Source organism: Hirundo rustica, chromosome 4 (assembly GCF_015227805.2).
Source record: "Hirundo rustica isolate bHirRus1 chromosome 4, bHirRus1.pri.v3, whole genome shotgun sequence".
NCBI classification, from domain to species: domain Eukaryota; kingdom Metazoa; phylum Chordata; class Aves; order Passeriformes; family Hirundinidae; genus Hirundo; species Hirundo rustica.
The window spans coordinates 25,300,505-25,319,527 of NC_053453.1; the positions used below are offsets into that span (position 1 = coordinate 25,300,505).

Here is a 19,023-nt window from a genome sequence, read left to right on the forward strand (position 1 = left end):
ATAAAAAGCACTTTCAGTACCTAAATAAAGTTTTGGACATTGCAAGCAGAAACTGATAGAAGTGTTTTAATTTTGCTGTGCATCTTTCACTATTCAATACCATTTGGGCAAGTGATTGAAAGATTTCTCAGAAAAACAGTGGATGGCACTGTTGGTTTGCAGCTATAAAGAAAAAATAGAAATTGGTTATACTGCAATTAGAGACAGGCATGGGGTACAAATTCCAGCTGCACTTTTTGATTGCCTATAAAGGTGTTTCACTTACATGTTTTGGTCTGGATTCAGGTTGAATTTGTGAACTCAATCAAAACATTAATACCTAGAGTAATCATTTAAGCTGTTCTTACAATTATTTACCTGGACCTGCAGTTTTGCTCCAGTAAGTGGATGATGGTCTTCACCCTCAGTTTTTGGTGTTGTTGCCTGATGAAAATATTTCAGGTATAGATTCTGAAATCATTGCCTTATCTTGTTTTAGTTTGCAAACCCATGACCGAGTTCAGCAGTGTGACTATACCCACAGTGGTTTATGTTTGCTAAAGCATCAACTTTACAAGGTGAACTTAAGTATCTCACATTCTGAAGACTGCTGTCTTCAAAAGGCTGATAATCAGCACTCCTTTGGAAAGCAGGCCTACTGAAATGCTTTTTAGTTAGTGCTAAGAAAAAAAAGTCATCAAAATATGCAGGGCTTTTGAAAAGCCAGGTTGCAACATAATTTTGGTATAGCTTAATGCAAGGATAAATTAATTCAAAGGAGTGTAAGCACTTTTTAAAAAATTATTTTTAGTTAGGAATATTAATTTGAATATGTTGTTTTGTTGGCTGAGCAGATAAAAATTATTATTGCTTTTTGATATGGTCTTGTTTTGCCAAATCATAACTCAGCATCCTTATTCTCTCTTTCAGTTCTTGCTTTTTACTTCATAGTACCTTACTGTGCTCCCAGTCTGCCCCTCTTTGAAAGAAAGAGATTTATCATGGCTTACAATAGTTTGTCCGTAACATTTTATCACACATAGTATTTTTGCCTCAATTGATTTTAGAAGATTCTTCTTATAGTGGAAACTTAGCTGGAAAAGGAGAAAGCTTACTGATGCTTAGACTAATGACAGTGAAAAAAATCAGCCTCTGCATTGAAGAGCAAATACTACTATAACTAAGCCATTGTGGTTAGCATGCCTGTCCCAGATGGCTAGCTTCAAAAAGATTACATTCAGAATCAGAAACAGAAAAGGACATTTTTTTATACCATTTGGAAACCTTTTGTGATTTATATTTCTTAGAAAGGCTGTGTGGGGTTTTTATTTCACTTTTGTTTTGTTGGTTATATAGTGAACTTGTTTGGCTCCTGCAGAGCTTCTGCAGGGACTTTCTTTTGACTGGATTAAACCCCTATTCTTTCCCCTTTTTTCTTTTTTTTTCCTAATTTAATGATGAAAAGTGTGGATTACATTACATAAATGAATGGGTGTTTTAAGTTCACTTCATCAGCATCAGAAAATGAAGATAAGTATAAGTTACAAAGAACTATGACTCTTTTGTTTAATTTTCAATGCTTAGATATCCAAGTGCTAGATGATTCAGAAATGCAAATCACTTTTACAGAATAATTCAAAAATAGAATTTTAAAAATGCCAAAAGTGCTCAGTCTTTTTTGCTAAAAAACTCATAACCTGTTCCTGTAATTATGAGTGCCTTTACATTTATGTTCAACCTTCCAGAATTCACCTTTTAGGTGGTTGACAGGATTTCTTATTGTGATAGAGTCTGGCAATGCCTACACAAGAACAGTTTAATGGTAGTCAGACTTAAATTACCAGAAAGCTAAACAAGAAAAAGCCCCTTCCTTCAAGAATTCTAGTAATTTTAAAGAACTGGAGTATTAAGAGGACTCCTGAGGATTTTGGTTGTTCTCACACTCTTCCCTTGTGCTCTCTGCATCTATCTGTGTCTGACCTCTGTGATGTTCCTGGACAGACCCTCTAGCAGCCAGCACAGGCACATTTCTGGCAAAGGAAAAGCTTGTGTACACTAATGCTGGTATAAAGCGGAAACTTGCTGCCTCTTTCAGAATAATACACTTTGCAATTTCGCAAGTCCTCAAAACAAGTACAAAGTTCTTCCAAGTACTTCTTTGAGCCAATTTCTTTAGTTTAAAGCTAATTTCTCAGAAACAGGGAAAGAAATGTTCTGCAAACACAGATTCAACTTTGCAAATGTATTTGTTTTTAGTAACTGGCCTGTGTCTGGAAAAATGTAACTATCACACTCAAACACTGCTTTTATTAATTAGTTCTAAACCTAGATGACCAGATGCTCCCATTCTTCCTACAGGAGTTCAACTTCTGTAAATTAATGAAGCTCCTTTGACTTCAACAAAGTTAAATTAATGGAAATGAGCAGAAGATCAGTCTCTTTTCTATGTTTAGTTTCTCCAAAATGGGAAGCTCAGTGAGAGTTACATGTTCTGTTCTGGGCATCTGAGTTCTGTAGAGAGATTCAGATCTTAAAGTTAGGAGGAGACAGTATTCAGAGGCTAATAAAACATACTGTGGTGGTTTTTTTGTTTGGTTGGTTGTTTTTTTTTAATTTTCTATACAAATCTTGTTATTTTTGGTAGACCTCTGTTTATTAAACTCACTAACACATCTGTAGCTTGCAAGAAATTTCAAATTACTCTACTGCGTGGACATGGAGGAACAAAGAAGCAATCTTCCTTTGCAGAGGCCATTTCTGATGACCAGACTGGCAAAACATCTTACTGCTCTCAAATGACTCGGCTTGGATGTAGAATTTTCCATGTATTTCAGTATTTACAGAATGGTGCCATGTATGCATTTAATAAAAATCACAACTAAGAAAAACAAAAATAAAATAAAAATAAAAATAAAAATAGCAAATTAATAGAACTGAAAGATCAAAATGAAAAGAAATTCCTGCCATATCTGAAGATCAGTAGGTCTGTATCTAAGTTTTTAGGATCAAAACAGTTAAGAATGCAAGTATTTTGTCTGTTTTTATGCAGAAGCTTCCAACTAAATGAGTAACAACTGCTAGTGATTTTTCAGTTTTTAAAGGCTCTAAACACATAAAAATGTGCTTGTAGACATTTTCATTTTAGTTTTTGTCTCTATGAGCAATCTACAAATCTCTAAAGAGCAAAACCTACAATTTCCTAGTGACATTTTAATAACTTTTCAGTAAGTTTTATTTAGAATTCATTGTATTCAGAGAAATAATAGAAGCAGAAAATAACAAATAACTGATCAGAGAATTTCTGATTTCTTCTTATGCACTTGTGCTTTGAGTTAATGCATTTTTGAATGCTGAATTGTTTTTATTTCCCATCATAGACGAATCTGCTTGCCTGCTTGATATGTAGAGCTAGATGCATTTCAGACTATGCAGGAATCTCCCCTTTACCAGCCCAAATTTGCCTTCATCATCACCAGTTGCATTGTTGCTCTTCCAGCCCTGCACATCTGCTCAGAGCCTCTGTGACTGCTGTGTGGTGCTCTGGGCTAGAATGGATGAAGAGTGCCTGTGGTGCAGAACCAGCACAGACACCTTCAGTATTTTTGTTAGATCCTGGTAGAGAGACACATGAAGAGAAATACACATTGACTTCTAAGGTCACCAGCTGTTCCTTTGCTGTGTTGCCTTCAGACACTGGAAGGTTTAACTTCAATATTCCTCATTTAATAAGACACCAACCAGTTTATGTACATATGGCAAGGATGTAGAAGCCATGTGTTGGATACACACCCATGCACAGATGCACAGATGCACAGACACACACACATGTGTACACAGGTTAAAAAACAGTCTCTTAAACAACAATAGTAACCACCGAATTTTTATCCTGGCTCTCCATTACAGTTCTACCTCTCAGATCTGCAGATATTACTACAAGAGATATCTATCCATATGTATCTCGTGCAAAAGCCGACCAGTTTCATCTCTCTGGCAGTTTGAATCCAGGAATTAGTCTTTCAGTGAAGATTTATTTAAAGCTATGGGAAAAAAAAAAATCATTATCATAGAAATAAAAACTAAAACTATCAAGGAAACATGAACCAAAAGTAAGCCATATCAAAAGGTGATATCAAGTGTAACTATTAAGTGTAACAATTAAGTGTAATGGGAATGAATTTCGTCAAAAACTATTCCAAATATAGTCTTGAATATATGACCGATTCATTTGTCAATCAGAAAAATCAACCAAAAATAACCTTGATTCTGATTTTGAATTCAGAAAATTTTATCACTGACATGATTTTTTTTTTGTGAAAACACTATGAAATATTTTCTTAATATGTGATACATTCAAATTTTTCTGCTGCTATTACATTTCCTCAATTATTTCTATATTTCCAGCTATGGATTAATTTCTAATTTCATAATACCATATCCTCAGGTTTGGACCAGCAGTTCAAACCTGTCTCTATTTTGTTTTTAGTACTTATTAGACACTAACCTCTTTGTCAAGGCAGATTGTGTTTCTCCATATAGCACATATAACTCATATCTGAGATGGGAGTAGAGAATCCAAGTTTGAAAAGTTCTTATCCTGCTAACTTTATTTATTTATTTTTTTATCTTCTTTATTCATTAATGGTCTGGCATAGGCAGAAAGACACTTTACTGCCTTTCAAACTCCACTGCAATTTAGTCATATACAGGGACCTCTCAGTATTTTACCTAAATTTCCAAAGAGGTGTGAAGAAAGTGAAACTGCGACATGGCGATGGCTGTCAAAGATTTGTCCAGTAAATATGCACACTAAAAGCGTCCTTAACCTTTACAGTTTGAACATAGGTAAGCCATTTGAGAGGAGAAAATTCTCTCCTAGGAGGAAGCCCATGGGATGCTGGCAGGAAATTCTGTCCTCCCACCTGTTCAAGAGGTACAGGGACAGGAAGGAGAAGGCAGAGGAACTGCCAAGAGATGATTCAGCCAACATGAGGGAGATGTATTCTGCTCTTGGCTCCCAGTCCCACCTCTGCTCCAGCTTTTTTGACCAGGAAATGTCTAAATCAGAATACATACCCAATTATGTTTTGGCTTTGTAGACAGTAGTATTGTAGACAACAATTATTTTCTCTCTGACCTCCTCACCTTCTAATGCCCAAAGCTGTGCATTTCTGACCTGCAGCACTGAGAGGAGGGGTGGACCCAGTGTACTAGAGCCTCACAGTTTGTGTGCTGTCCAGAGAGAACTAACTTTTGAATTTGAGCACTCTGGGATCAAAAAAATGTTACTCCCAAATCTCTTGCAAATTATCTGAATTCTGTGGTATGGTTAAACACTGTGTTGCTTTATCACAAATACTTTTATGTGTTCTTCTTAGTGTTTTAATGTTATCAGCTCCATCAGGTTTTATCCTTAGCAAAACATCAGGAGAAGCTGAGTGGTCTGGGTCCCTAAATCCTGTACCTGCCTGGCTTTTGCACTGTCAGAAGAAAAATAACAGAAATCTCTAAAGGTGCTTAGCCTCATGGGGAAATGGAGGGGCAGGTACCAATCCCTTCATTCTCGTGACCACTGACAGGACTCAAGGAAATGACATGAGGCTGAGTCAAGGGAGGCTTAGGTTGGATATCAGGAAAAGGTTTTCACCCAGTGGGTAACTGAGCACTGGAAACAGGTTCTCCAGAAAAGTGGTCACAGCACAAAGCCTGGCAGAGTTCAAGAAGTGTTTGGACAATGCCCTCAGGCACATGATGTGATCCTCGAGGTGTCCTGTGCAATGCCAGCAGCTGGACTCACTAACCCTGGTGGGTGCTTTCTGACTCAGCATATTCTATGATTCTATGAATAAGGGAAATTGATAATAGTCAGGCATATAATTTACATATTTTTTTTCTCCATAATTTTCTTTGGAATAGCTATTGAAAAAATGCTTGTACACCCCCAACATCAGATTCTTACTTGTTTTAACAGCTTTTCGTTCTCAGGGTTGTGTTTGGGACCAGAAGCTTGGCCAGCCTTCTGCTCAGCCTAAGAAATCTTGCAATGAAGTAGATATTTTGGATAAAGCCCATATATCTGTATATTTAATGCAGTGAGCTCATCCTGTATAATAAAATACTGAAATTTATTAGAAATTAAATATTTTCAGCAAAATTCGTTATTGTTCCAAGACCTTAGTTAAAGGAATGCATGAAAATTTGATAAATGGATACATGACAGTCTTCAGACAGTTTCATTTGAACAAGTGTTTTGTTGCTAGTAAGGATTCATGTAAGCTGGGAGTCAAACCATGATTTCCTGAATGATGGGCAGGTTTAATCTAATTTTTTTGCAAAGCTTTTATTATGAGTTTGGGTCTGCATGTAGCTGTAGATTTTAACTTGCTTTTTATATTGTTTCAAGATTTTTGAACATGGTTTTTGCCATTCCCTAGTCATTACGGTTATGAAAGTGTGATTTTTCTGGTCTGTCATCAATGAGGAGTGGCATTCAGCACAGATCATTTTTTTCTCTACAAGCATAAAAGCAACCTCATTAGTAAGTCAGGTAAAAGGAGTAGTATATTCAAAATGATCTTTAAAAATTTAGGCTTAAGTCCTCAGTAATGTATATTTCCTAGTTCATTAATGCAGAAATACTGCACATAGATTTTAATCTTAGAGTTAATAATAAAAGCAATTTTCACTAAAAATATAAAAACTGTAATGGTAGAATCATGATATTGCATTTAGCTCTCCCACAAAAAGTCACTTTATTACTTTCTTTTGACACTTATTTTCATTCTGGGATTAATTTTACTATATAAGGGCTTCTTAACTATTCTATTAAAATTTCCATTCAGAAGCAATAATATCTAAGAGTGAATAATAGTCATGTAAATCATTATTTCATATTAATGTAAAAGATTTTGTAAGTTCTTATGAATTCTGCTGACATGCACAATTGTGAAAAGGTTATCTCTACATTCTGCAGTGATATGCGCTGGAACAAAGGAACTATTTTAAAAGCATCAGTAGAGTACATCAAGTGGCTACAAAAAGAACAACAGAGAGCCAGAGAATTAGAACATAGGCAGAAGAAATTAGAGCATGCTAACAGAAGACTTCTACTCCGAATTCAGGTTTGTATAAATGTTGCCATGAACTACAAAGATTTTCAGTACTTATTCCCCATCAAATTTTGTTAATCTATATAATTTTTTCAAACTACATTTATTAAAAATAAATTGACTTTGTTTATCTATTTCTCTGTACATTGGGGAGGGGGTATTTTTTAGACTTCCAGGAAATTACTTTGATAATTGTACCTTACATAAAGTAACTAGTGGAAAAGTAATAAAGTACTTGTACAAACAGTTTCGTTATGCATGTATTAGAAACAAAGACAAAAAAAAAAAAAAAAAAAGTAAATAAGTACATTCCTGCAGCCAAAATTCAATACTAGACACAAAGTTTCCTTCAGTATTTTAATTTTCCCTTTCAAACTATTTAATGCATTACACTTCCAGGTAAAAGTGTCTTATTTTATATCTGCTTTTGACACAAAGAGGCAGAATATAGCCCTTTGAGGCTTGAAAATCAAGATTCTAATATAGACACACACCTATAGAAATGGGATGGATAGACAGGTAGATAGACATAAAACCAATCATCTTACATATGTTGATTTACTCATATATGTGTATAATATAAGCATAATCAGTAAAGAATATTCTTTTTCTCTGGATAGCAGTTTTATAATGAACTATCAAGTTGCAACATTTTTGTTCTACCTTCATTGGATTCAGTTTGCAATCATTTTAGAGACATTGTCCTACCTCTTCTATTCCTGTAGAATAGTTGCTTAATGATGGAAAGGGATATAAAAACACTTGAGTGGCAAATTTTCTGAGATAAAATATTTAAGATTTTAAAATTTAATCTCACAGCTGGGCAATAGGTATAATAAATTTTCATGCATGATTTGTATACTTTCTGCAGTTGTTCTGAAGAGAGTCTTTTCTCTTTTTAAATTGTTGTCTAATTACTTTTGTTTGAAATTTTAGGAATTGGAGATCCAGGCACGTGCACACGGCCTTCCAGTCATTTCTTCGCTCAGTGCTGTTGATTTAGCTGCACAGATCATCAAGCAACAGTCTTATCCAGAGGATAACTCTGTAGATTACTCTCAACAAATGCCTCTGGTACATGGACAAAATTCTGATGTCTGCAATGGATCTACAGCCTTTTCTGATCCACTTTCACACTTCACAGATTTGTCTTTCAGCGCAGCTTTAAAAGAAGAACAACGACTAGAGGAAATTTTGTTGGATGACACAGTGTCACCATTTGGAACAGACCCACTCTTGTCCTCCACATCTCCAGCTGCATCAAAAGAGAGCAGCAGGAGAAGCAGCTTTAGCACAGATGATGGAGATGATTTATAAAAGCAAAAAGTGTCTCATACCTCTCTAAACCACAGTGTTAAAAGACTAAGTTGAACAAAAGCGTTGTGTTTGCTCTTATTTTAAATACCTATAAGAAGAGATACTGCAAAAATCAATAACTACATGCAAGTGTTTCAATCAGCCCTTGCTTCACAAGAAAATAAGATGGACATGAACTCACATCACTCTACCCTAAATTCACCCTCTGTTCACAGCCTACATTTGCATAAATCTCTCTTCACTGGGAATATTTTTACTATCAATTCATTACTTTTTACAGTACTATCAAAATGGTTACCACAAAAGGTATATCCATATTGCAAAACTGTATTCAAACTCTTTTCAATCTGCTTACACTTCTTTGCTACAAATATGAGCTTTAGTCATTTGCTAATTTCTTTATTTTTTTTATAACTAAAAATTCTGCAAAATGTGAAGCAACAGAGAACTATTTAAGCTGGGAACTGTAGAGATGTTACAGGTTTTAAAATCTAAAAAATTCATATGGTAATGCTTTCACGTGTGAAAACTGCGTGGGCTTCTCTTTAAAAGGAGAAAATCCATTAAGCTTTCCATGGAATGCCATTAGTTTTTTTAATTTCATTTGTAGAAAAAGAACACTCTTTTAAGTATATTCTTTAATGACACAGAAGAAAAATTGAAACTAACATAATGACAGTGATTCAAATGAGCTCAGACAGAAAAAGATGCAGCATTGCAGCGGAAAGACTGCAGATATACAAGACAGCACAGACACTCCATGTTACAGTTAGCACAATTTAAAACAAGCGCTACTTGTGACAGTGCTATATCAGGTACTTATTCCAAGAATATTCAAACCGTGTCCTTTTTTATCTGGAAGAAGTTGGAATTCAGATACAACACTGGGCTGTTGGATGACGCTTTCACTGTCCTTTGACAGCACAGTGAGGTTTTTCCAAAGGGACTCTATCCATACACGTGTTTTTGATCCATTAGGAAGCAGAGGGAAATTACAAGATTCCCATTGCATACACTATAAACAACAAAAATTTAATTTCATATTTGGCTTTGGACTCCCTGCAGAAAACCTGGAAAGGAAGACTTCTCAAACAGAAGGGAATATTCAGAAACACTGGTACCATGCACTACCTCTCATCACCAGCTTGCTAGGAGGGGGCATTCAGAAAACTCACTTCTAGACAGAATTCTGGAGAGTGATGTACATTCCTGAAGAATATTAAGTGCAATCATTCCAATTATAATAATAAAACATGAGGAAATAAACTGGAACAGCTTCTTCATAGCTCTTCCCCAATCAAAGCCAAAAGGTTAGGGAGCTGTTATGGTTTAAACTCAGGCAGCAACCAAGCCTCATGCAGCCACTCGGTCGCTGCCCGGCCAGAGTGACTGGGGAGAGAATTGGAAAGGTAAAATTGGGAAGGCTCTTGGGTTAAGAAAAAGACAATTTAATAGGGAAAGCAAAAGCCATGCACAAATGTGAAGCAAAACAAGGCATTAATTCACTGCTATCCATGTGCAAGCAGCTGTTCAGCCATCTCCAGGAGAGCAGAGCCCCATCATATGTAATGGTGAATTGGAAAGTTAAATGCCATCACTCCAAAATCTCCAGCCCTTCCTTCTTGTTCCCCACACTTTACATACTAAGCATGATTTGATATGGTGTGGAATATCCCTTGGTCAGCTGGGGTCGCCTGTCCTGGCTGCGTCTCCTCCCAGGCACCCCCAGTGTCCTTGTCAGTGTGTGAGCAGGAGACGCAGAAGAGGCCTTGGCTCTGTGTAAGCTCTGCTCAGCAAGAACAAAAACAGCTCTGTCCAGCACAAATCCAAAATACAGCCTCATGCTTGCCACTGTGAAGAAAATTAGCTCTATCCCACTGGAAACCACCACAGGAGTTCCATAATGATTCAAAATATGTTTCAAAAGTGTGTATTAATTTTGCTGTCACTGAGCCTGCCTCACTCCAGAAGTGTCACAGGTTTGAAAATAGTAAGAGATTAAAGTTGATTACTTTTTGCGTGAACATTTTAAGCTTTTTAAATCATACTATCCAAAACCAGATCAATTGTTTCTTACTATTGTCTCTTTTGTTTTGGGTACCTAGGCCCTCCTAACAGTCATTGTGAGGTTTGTGCTCCTGCCAGGCCACAGCACGTGCCTGACCAACCCTGGCAGTGTCACCATAGTTTCATAATTGGAAAATTAGCAGCTGGATAATAAATCACACCCAGATGGCTATGAAAAATGATGGTGCATCCGATTTCACAAGAATATTTATAATTTTAGGTATCTCAAGTTTTTCTATGAGTTTGAGCAAACTACTTGGATGTAAAGTGATCTGTAAGGACAGACCTGAGGCTTTGATACACTCACACTTCATGGATTAAAAAAGACAACAGATTCTGGTAATTTTGTTTTGGTTTGGTGTTTTTGTTTGTCCTTTTTTTGTTTGTTTGTTTGTTTAGTTGAACTTTAAAATTTTTTGTTGGTTTTTTGTTTGTTTGTTTGTTTTTGTAGCATATCAGAAAGACAAACAACTATTATCCAAAGATAACTGGATACAGGACTGACTACCATTTGAATTGGATTTGTTAAGAGAGGAACCACTTTGACATAGTTTTGTCAAAGACAATTGCTAATATTGACATCTGAATCCAAAACATGATGAATTAAAAGTAACCTTTATGCCCATATTATGTCTAGTGTAGTATGAGTATAGACCATTTCAGCTGACAAAAGGAAGGGTTATTTGGTTGATATCAAATGCCATTTGTCCTTGTACTGCAGTTTCTACTACATTAGTTTTAAATACACCAGTGTGGATTGCTCATAATGGAGAAAAAGAAATTAAATATGAATGCATTACATGATTTTCCCATTGAACTTTTACATGTGAATTAGACCATACTTCTAAACTGTACTGACTTTAAATAACATCCTGAATTTCATCACTTTTATAAGCATCGTTCTAAAAAAACATTATAGTGCATCCATTAATTTTTTTAAGTTGATTTTCATTCTTCTGACAATTGCTTCAGTCCAAAGCACAAGAATTTTTCTCTCTTCTTGCATGAGAAACTTAAGATAGTAAAGGCTCTTTTTGCAAGGCACTGTATTGCGCCTATCATTAAACATATTCAAGCTGACTTCTTTCACACAAAGTCCCCAGCCCCCTTACCCAAAACAATAAATGCATCAATCCTTCTAGGTGTTTATTATGGCAATGGAATTCCACCAACATTGCATTTTTTTCTAGTAGGAAGTCATCATAATTAGTACTTCAACTAATAATTACAGCCTGGATTACAGGTTCACCCTTGAAATTAAACGGTGGTACAGACTGCAAAACCAGACTAGGAGATTCTGGGATTTATAGGTGCTGCTGAGGGTATTTAGGAGATGCATGTGCTGGTAGTCACATCCCAGACTTTCTGGAGTAAACACTCCCTCTCCTACCACAGGCTTGGAAATGGTGCTGTGAAGCTGAGAGGATTTCTAGGGCAGAGCCAAGCCCAGTCCTACCAGCTTCTGCAGAGGAAAGGGATTTCATAACTACAGGGACAAACCCTGACCTTTTCTGTCAGGCAGAATTTCTTTGCTGTCCATGCAAGTTTTGTCTGGGCTGAGTTGTGGTGCAAGCAAAACACATTTTTTAGCTCTTTCCAGCAGAGAACTCTTTCGTGAAATCTTGTGAAAGAGATGCATAATATGCCCGTGGCTCTGGGTCTAGAAAAGAATTTGAAGTCTTACAGATCTTGCCCCCAGGCAGGGTAGGAGGTAGAAGAACTGGCTATTTTTGTCAAGATGTATTAAATGAGGAGTTATTTCTTGTTTTCAGTAGCAGCTGTTCAAAGCTGGTGAACATATTCCAATGGAATCCACAAAACAGCAGACCGATAATTACACAAATGTAAAGGGAGTTGAAATATTAACATCCTGTTTAATTCATGACATGAATATAGATGATATACTAAGAAAAGAAAATGAAATTATTTCATTGTGCATAGCATGGATAGTGTGAAAAGCTACAGTAACTGCAAACAGTTTTAACAAACAGGAACTCAGTTGCTTTATACAATAAAATAACTAAATAGAATTCAGTCGCTTAATCTTAATAAAAACATTGATATTATAATACTTTCTGAATTTAATAGAACTGTATATATGAATGGAGGATGTAAAATTATTGTAATTTAAAATTATGTTAAGTCTCTTAGATAAGTAAAGGCATTTACATTGCTATTATGAGACTGTAGAATATTTTTATAATAATTGCTATTTTTCATTGTTAACCATATAGTATCTTGTTTTCTAAGTCATTGTATGCAGACAGAATGTACTTTATTACACACTATATATGCAATCTTTTTGCATTTTATACTTGCTGGAATTTTATGCTTATTGTATGAATATAATTAAAGGACTGAAGTTAAAACAGCTTTTTATATGTCCCTTGTCAAACTTCACTGTCCAGACCCTCAAAAATGCCACCAAAAGGTAATACAGTAACATCCATCTGAGATACCTAACAGACAAAACATTTCACAACTGTTAAACATTTAGTCCATCATGATACATCATGATCCAGTAACATCCCATTAATAAAAATAATTGATACATTCTTTAATATGGTCTCCTGCCATCTGCTTATTCCTGCTGCTAAGGCTTTGATTTATGGAAAGTGTTTTCAGAATGTTGCAAAATTGCTAGTAGGCATGATGATATCAGTTAAATCACTAAGAAGCTCTACAAAAACCTTTTAATGTACTAGATGTTCCCCAGACAATCTAGGATAAACAGAATATTGTACTTTAAGATGTAAAACATTTTTTTAAAGCTGATAATTAGGCAGCATTTGGCACTAAAAGATACTCACTTAAGGAAGTAAGGATTCGGATTTCATTTTGAATTCTTAATATCAAAAGTGCTGCCTTCTTTAGAAGATATTTGGTGCTTTCTGTGCATGAAATTATGTAAAAGTTGTTGAGTATCAATAGAAATTTCAACTATAGTTTTGAAATAGTTTATCATTTAATGTAAGATAGTGCTCATTGTTTGTGTACATCAGATAAACACTTTATTTGTACTAAAGATTTCTTCAGTCTCTTTATTTTGTCAAATCATTAAGACACCCCTATCAGGACTAAAATTGAATATTATTATGTTATTATTTAAAGTTCAGTGATTATCTATGGAAAGAAGCTTTGCTTTTTTACATATTTATTATGTACTTAGAATTTGACCATAAAAGGTACTGAGCTCCTTTGTAAAGGGGCTGAGAGCCCCCACTTTGCTTTGTAGAAAGCCATTGCTTATCCTGTTTAGGACTCAGACACTTCACGATTAAATAAACAACATAAGAAAATAAAATCAGAAGTTATTTAAGAGATTATAAAAGCCCTATGTGATTCACTGCTTGATTAAAAGTAGTGAGGTTTGCAACTGACAGACAAACAGATTTAATGTCAGCATCATTTGTGGTGACAACCAATGGGAGATTAGAGGAAAATGTATGAAGTTGTGGTAATAATCAGATCAAAATCTAATTATAAAGAGGACTGCAACAGTGAAGTATGCTAAGGCTTATTGGTTAAATCACTGGTACCCATCAAGTTAAATATATATCAGTTTCATTAATTGGCAACCACAAGACAAGTGTTCTATATTCAGGGTGATGATGATTTTGATATAATCCACCACATTGTGGTTAAGTATATGATTCATGTAATAAGAAGAAGGTGCCTCCAGGCTATTGTTCCTACCACAGATTAAAATTTACATATTGCTTCTCCTTATGTCAAAACATCTGGTGCCTGCAAATGCTAACATTTCGTTTAAAAGTTTCACAAGATAAGAAAAGTGGATTGGAAACATTGTATGTGAATCATTCAAGCATTATAATGGAATAAGAAGCTGAGTTATGAACAGGCAGATTGAACAGTAGTACAGTCAAAGAGATTCATATGCTTATGAGTTCAAGACAACACTTTGTATAAGAAAGGGAAATGCCTCAAATCCTAGAAATAACCAATAAGTTTTTTTTCAAATGTCACTGAGATATACAACCTCCTTCTTTCCAAACTGCATTTTCCTGCCCAAATAAGATCCCTGTATCTAAGTGTATGTACTGAAGTGCTAAGGTTGTGTTTAACACATTCATTTAAATCATGCACTTTAAGACGTTGGCAACCTTATCTGCCATGAAGTTTCCTCAGAAAAATGTGTGACTCTTATATTTACTTTTCTGTTTTACAGCAGTATATTTCAGGGTTGAATCTCAAAAGATTTCACTGGCAAATTATCTTAATTATCTTTGGAAAATCTATCAGTCCTTGCATTAGCACCTAGACCTAGACTTGTGATCTTTTTCCCTTTGATTTCCAGGTGGGACTTAAGATGTTTATTTTCAGTCATTGAATTTTTTTTTTTTTTTTTTTTTTTTAATGTTAGGTTAGGATATCAAAAAAGCTACACATCATAGATTGCTGTGAGATACATTTCTGTTGGCACCTTTCCTCTGTGTGAGAGGAGGCAATAAAATAGAGCCAATGCATAAATATTCCTAGATGGATATTTTTTGCTTGCAAAGGAGCAGCCATTCAAAAAGTAGTGGCTCCCCCAAGTGTTTTTTGATTTTTAAAACATACTCCTTAGATCAGAAATTTACTTTCAGGTTTCTGGAATTCTGGAATGTAACATTTATGTGGCCTGTGTCACCACCCAGTGATAACCTCTGGGATGTCTCAGGACCACGTATCTGTGAAACTGAGGCAGCAGTTACAGCATTCATTCCATTCTGCAACCAGTCCCACTGCCAGCAGATTCAAATGAACCAAGCCTCTGGTGGTGGGTCCCACAGTCCCATCTCGCTAGGGAAGGACACTTTTTCCCAGTCTCACTTTCATCTGGATTTCTTCTTCAGATGGCTGGTGACAGGGCTCCTCATCTTCCTGCCTCAAATCCAGAGCTGGGTCACTATTCAACCCTACTGACATCCAACAGGTTAAAAATCTGTGAGTATAATACTGACATTACACAATCTGGTATGGGCCCATGATAGCAAGCCAGGATTTGGCAACATACTTGAGCTCTTCTGCAGACCTCCCAGATTTCTGAGCCCAAGAGGGCAGCCAAAATCTCAGACCAAGGGCACTACAGCCTAAAAACCTGCTGAGAACATTAATTTTATTAATGGCAGTTAACAGGAGTTTTGGTTTGTTTTTATTTTACCAAAAAACACGTTTGTACATTGTATTTACTTGTAACGGACCTGTCTTCAGTTCCCAAAGACTAAGAATTGTTTAATACTCAGAATTTGACAAAAATCTGCTAGCTAAAGTATTTTACATACAGTTCCAGGAGTAGGTTGAGTTAAAGGAAATATTTCTTTTTAAAACATAACATGACAACCTTAAAAGTTCCTAATATATTATCTTTTTTATCAATTAGTTTTCTGTGACACGTGCACCTCCTGTCATCATTAGGGAGAGGAACCTCAGGAAAAAAAAAAAAAAATGTATTTCTACAGAGTCCCTTGGAAAATAAAGGGAATAACAAAACTAATTGCAGAAATACCATTTCATAATTTCCTCTGGAAAATAGTTTTTACTGTAGAAGAGTACACATATACATATACCTGGCTTGCTATAAAAACAAACTGACACAAAACAATTTAGTTGTACTGCAAATAAAGTAAGCATGGTCAATTTTAAGCATGGACCAGAGAACTCCTGCAATAAGCACCCAAGTGGCAGTGTCTCCACTTGGAAATTTACACTCCAAATTACATTAAATTTGACTTGCTCTTTTGCAGTGGGCAGAGAATCCTTTGGGCAAGTGAAAGCAAAACATGAGACAACTGAAGTTAAGGAGCATGAAAAACAAAAGAAGGTACATTCTTGATCCCAAAACGTGACAAATGGGATTCGATACACCCAAAGGAAGATCTCTGCTCAACGGCAAATATCAGCCTGAGAAGCCGGCAGAGGAGTACTGGGCTGGTAGAACCTGTCTCTTCCCAAAGGAAAGGGGAGCTTATTTCAGGGTATTTGCAGCTTCCAGGAGGGCAAGTTGTAAGTACCTCTTCTTGCCCATTTCTCACATTATTCTCTCCCTTCTCAAACCATGCCTAATTCTGAAAGATAAAAAATAAATTCTTCCCTCCCTTATTCACTGCTCTTCCTCCCTAAGAGGCTGGGGAAAATGCAAGGAGGATCAGCTCCTCCTGCTTCTCAGGGACCAGCTGCAGCTCCAGGTGAACCTGCCAGACCAGTCAGTGGTTTAACAGGTTGGAAGCTCTGAAACATTGCCAATATATCACTGGTGATGAGTATTTATATGATTATTTTAAAGGCCAGAATGGCCTTTTACATATCTTGATCTTAAAAGTTACCAAGCATGGGAAAAAAATAAACATATTTGCCCTTTAAACCTTGTTGTTTCAGAAGACCTAATTCAGTTTTGATGCTCAGGATATTGAAATCCAGTAAGAAATAGATATTTGGTTCCTTCAGACCCCTCAAGTCCCAAACTGGATGGTTGTTGGCTTCAGATACTCTTATGTGAGGAGACTCACATGGCTTGTTGATAACCTTGTTGGTGGGACCAGATTTTGCATCAAGAACATACTGGCTTAACTGAGTATTTCCTTCTAAATAAGATTTTATTCTTGTGCTTTCAAAATTATTTTTTGGGTAGTTAAGAAAAATATGGTTATTACTGCAACCATGACCCTCATACCTTGTTTTGAACAGTGAAGTAACACAGACAATTAAGTAAATTTCACAATAAAGTATTTGCAAAGTTGTGCCCATTTGAACTTTCCCGTTCAAAGCCTATTTCCTGAAGCAGATGTCTGAAATTTGAATACAAGCTGTGACTTACTTTGTTTTGGAGAACTGAGTTCTTAAGCAAACTGAGAGCAAATTACTTGGGACTATTCATAGACTGTTGAAGTGAGATGGTAGCTCTTAATTTTTCTTTCTTTGCTCGAAGTGTTTTTGCTAGATGCCAGTAGCAGCCAAAGAGTTTAAAAGTAGAAAGGGAGACAGTGATGTGATTTACAGCCAAATCAGACTTATGTACATACTCTGAAACATGGACACAGATTTTGCGTACAGAAAGCATTAATTAAGGTCCCAAGTGTAGTCCTCAAATTCAATCTGCTGGGATGTGGAGCTAAGATGTTACTCAGAGAGAGGCACAATGAGCTGATCTTATAAAAAGCGTTGCAGCTGTATTACACTTTCCAAGACTTTTTTCTTTTCTCCTTTATGAAGTAACTTCATAAACATCACATTTCTATTCTATTATTAGAGCACATCTGCTATCAAGAATGCTATGGAAACCCTGTTCCCATTTTGTGCAAGGTTGCATTATCTCCTTTGTCTATAAAATGCAGGGATACTTAGGTCTGTATTATAAATAATAATACATGTATGCAACGGATGATTCTAATGATGTAGTTCAGTTTCAGGTTTTTACTGCCATTCATAAACTGCTTCAGCAGACTTCTTGTAATTTATGACATCAATAGAGCCCCTTAAATTATATCCTAGATTCTGCCATGTATTGCCCTATGAAAGAAAATGGCTTTGTATCCAATATCAGTGTAAGAGGAGTGCTAAAGGGAGAATGAACCAAAAGTCAAGTGCCCTTTATTGAGAGCGAAAATTGCCTTCATGGTGTGCAATATGTGAGAACTGAACACTTGAAAACAACTGCTGTAATCCTCAACTTAACTGTTTGCTTTGTAGCTACATGGAGCTCCCTAACACTGGTTTGGGTTTAAGCTTGTCAGAGTCACAAGAAAGGTGAGTGCATCTTTCACTGTGCTGTACTTTTTGGACCCACAGCTTTTAACTCTGAGAATGTCAGGGTCAAAATGCCTGCTGAACATTTTTAAATTTCCCAGTCTGATTCAGGATCTTCTATAACTTGCAGGGACTGTCTACCATGCTACGACCTGTTGGGAGGAAGCAGAGCTCCCAGGCTGAAAATATTAGTCCTGAAGCCCATGTTGCCCAGAGTAGTGATGGCACTTATAAAAGAGCCAAATATTCTTGGCTGTAGCATGAATCTGCACTGATAGTTTTGAGTATTTCCAGTCTTGACCCACGTACAAGTTGTCTTGTCTGCCTTTGTTAGGCAAGGAGATAAATCCCAATGCACCCATTAGAAGATGGATCACAGCATGGTAGGCTATTGCCTACACAGGGTTTTTTTCCCCTTTATTCTTCTTCCTCCTGTAAAACCCTCTAAGGAGGTCAAGAACTGCAGGTGGTGAGGGGACTCTTCAAAACTAGCAGAGAGAACTGGCCAATTTAGCACTGAGTTATTTTAATTCAGGTGCTTTTTTCTTCTGCAATGTGTAAACCTTCCTTGAGCAGAGGACTCCTGGGGGTTGTGGCTGGAGGGGATCCATTACTGTCTTGGCTCCATCAAAGCTCTTCTGGGGACAGAGAGGTGATGTGGAGGCACTGAACTTTGCCAGGGGACAGCTCATGTGGTTCCCCACCACATAAATGCTTTATTTCTGTCTAAGGAATTATATTCCACTGTTAAAAATCAACAGAAAATGAAGTTTTACAGAAGCTCTACTTACAGAACCAGACAAGCTTC

At 36.3% G+C, this 19,023-nt stretch overlaps 1 protein-coding gene across 1 annotated transcript in view; it reads left to right on the top strand.

Annotated features, from left to right (window-relative positions):
• Positions 1–8,650, top strand: part of TFEC (transcription factor EC) — a 34,724-nt gene extending 26,074 nt beyond the window's left edge. The window contains exons 6-7 of the mRNA XM_040062292.1: positions 6,950–7,097; positions 8,022–8,650. Coding sequence (XP_039918226.1) covers positions 6,950–7,097; positions 8,022–8,402 — 529 coding nt within the window. The 3' untranslated portion in view covers positions 8,403–8,650. The remainder of the gene's footprint in view (positions 1–6,949; positions 7,098–8,021) is intronic.
• The last annotated feature ends 10,373 nt before the right edge of the window (positions 8,651–19,023 follow it).